The sequence below is a fragment of the Penaeus japonicus genome, unplaced genomic scaffold, assembly GCF_977035675.1.
Source record: "Penaeus japonicus unplaced genomic scaffold, GWHDUDI00000001_assembly GWHDUDI00000024, whole genome shotgun sequence".
NCBI lineage: Eukaryota > Metazoa > Arthropoda > Malacostraca > Decapoda > Penaeidae > Penaeus > Penaeus japonicus.
Genome location: NW_028234426.1, coordinates 23,326,766 through 23,329,265, shown reverse-complemented (window position 1 = coordinate 23,329,265; position 2,500 = coordinate 23,326,766). Strand labels below are relative to the sequence as shown.

Genomic DNA, 2,500 nt, shown 5'->3' with positions numbered 1-2,500 from the left:
AAAATATAACCTATAATGTTTACATATAATAATTATTTTGATTGTTGTATGATATCCATTTTAAACATGTCTTCTGTAATACACACATCAATATGCGAGATTACTTTTGTTTGAATGAAATTATCATGAAAAGTATACATACCTAGTGAATAGCCTAGAAAAAATTTTGCTTTGAGTGATGTTCAAATAATGCATTCTATATTTGCACAAATTTACATCTATTTACGACTGCTATTCTGCACAACTAGTTTTTTTGAAAAATAAACTTTTTTCATGCTTAAAGAAGGATGATGTATCACTTATAATTCAGATGATAATCCCGATATTAACACTAAACAAATTCGAAATGTTTTGTCTTGTTTTATGAACTCAAGAGTGTTTTTCATCAGAAGAAAAAAAAGCAATTTAACTGTAAATCAAAAGAAAAAATCAAAGGCGCGCCACAAAAAACAAAAATCCTCTTTGAGCCGTGACGGCTGGTTTTGTTCGAGCGGTACGAACACGGTTGCCGTCGAACGCCCGCAGTGCCCATGAGTGCCGTCATTCGCCCGGGCAGCGCGAGATAAGGCCTTATATATATAAGAGACAGGACAACAGGTGGACAAAGAAAACAACAGAATGGGAAATACAGTAAACGACACAAAGAGACCAAGGGCAAGACCAGTGACAAGATAGCAGGATGAAATAGCGAATTTCACAGGAGTAAACTAGAAACAGAGGACACAAGACCGGAATGACTGGAAAAGTTTGAGTGAGGCCTACTACGTCCTGCAGGGGAATGATACAGGCTGATGATGGTGATGATTATGAGGAAGATGATGATGATACATATACATAAGTATGTATATATGTATATTTACACACACACACACATATATATATATATATTATATATATTATATATTATATATATATATATATAAATATATGCACACACATACACATACACATACATACACACACACACACACATATATATACTGTATATATATACATATATACATATATATATATATATATTTTATATATCTATATCTATATATATATATATATATATATATATATATATATATATATGCACACACACACACACACAGATATTGGCCATGTTGGACCATCTTGCTTTGCATTATGAAGAATGTTCCTCATCCCCTAAAAATGATCCTCAAATATCCATAACACATAGGCAAAGATACCTAAATCATCACTTCAAATATACATACCTCCACACGGCTTAACTTTTCCGTTATAATGTTTGCCAAATCATCATGTCCAGCAACTCTTGCCAGTTCTGCTGGAGTCAGGCCTTCATGGGTGCGCACTGCCGGGTAGATCTTGCAATCTTCCAAAAGGACAACCACGTTTTTCCTGTGGCCGTTCTCCGCCGCCACGTGGAGAGCTGTGCGACCGGAGTGATCTTGGTAGTGTCCATCGAAGGGTGTTGGGATATTCATGCGAAGAAGAAACTGGTTCGCCTCTAAACTTTGGCTTGCCCAGGATAACACCAACTGTTCAATGTCGTATCTCTCCATGCTTTGCCGGGCCTAGAATGTACATTTAGGACATATCTACAGGATATAAATATATAAGGAAGCACCAATGATTATAGAAATTAGTGAGAGAATATACCTATGTCATTATATGTTCATGATATCCCAAGAGACATTTTATTTATGGAAGGTAGAGGTACCACAGAATCGCAGATACCATCTTTATTCTATCAGTGATTAAGAGTTTCAGGGACTGCCAGAAGAACTTACAATCAAAGTCGGAATTTGTGGATAGCATGAAGAAGGTGTACAAGAAGTACAAGTGGCCGGTGCAAGACGTATGTGAAGGGAATAGAACTCGAATGAGATGCTCAGTGGACTATAGTTGAAGAGTTTAACATCAATGTAAAAGTCCAAAACAGGCTCATCACTAAGTCCTTAGTTCTTTGCAGTAATGTAAGGTAGCAGGCTACTGTGTGATGTTGTGGCCAATGTCACCGTAGTGATTTTATAGAAGAGGGAGGAAGTGGAGAAACTGGAGGAATGGAAAAATGTTGTGGAACACAGAATACCTAGTGTTAATGCATTAATGCAGATTTAACAGAAATACGGTAGGTGAGATGAAGATGCAGGCCGAGATGATCAATAGAACTAGAGTATTCAGGCATCATGGGTCAAGAAGACGGAGGTGTGGAGAAGGAAATATGAAAGATAATATAGCTGGGATGGAATATTTGAGGGAAGGTAGCAGGAATATAAATATGTATATATATATATTTTTTTTTATTCTAAATAAACCACTGATAAAGATGAGAATATATAAAAAGTATCCGCCTCCATAGCCATCTCACCTTAACTGCCGGGGACAATGACGTGGATGCCCCAAAAGTTTTAGCAAAGTACCAGTACATGTGTCCTTGTCCACACTCATCAGCGAGCACGGCTGCCGTTCGGCCCTCGTTGTCCAGGGCCTCCAGGTTGAAGCCGGACTCCAGAAGAAGCTTCACGGA

The 2,500-nt window shown here is 37.5% G+C and overlaps 1 protein-coding gene across 2 annotated transcripts in view; it reads right to left on the bottom strand.

Moving 5' to 3' along the window:
* Positions 1 to 2,500, bottom strand: part of LOC122243580 (uncharacterized) — a 14,793-nt gene that overhangs the window by 8,334 nt on the left and 3,959 nt on the right. For both annotated transcript variants that reach the window (XM_086550816.1, XM_043001207.2), the window contains 2 exons: positions 2,342 to 2,500; positions 1,224 to 1,544 (listed from right to left, as the gene is read on the bottom strand). The exon at positions 2,342 to 2,500 is cut by the window's right edge and continues 242 nt beyond it. In XM_086550816.1, the coding sequence (XP_086406942.1) occupies positions 1,224 to 1,544; positions 2,342 to 2,500 (480 nt within the window). The remainder of the gene's footprint in view (positions 1 to 1,223; positions 1,545 to 2,341) is intronic.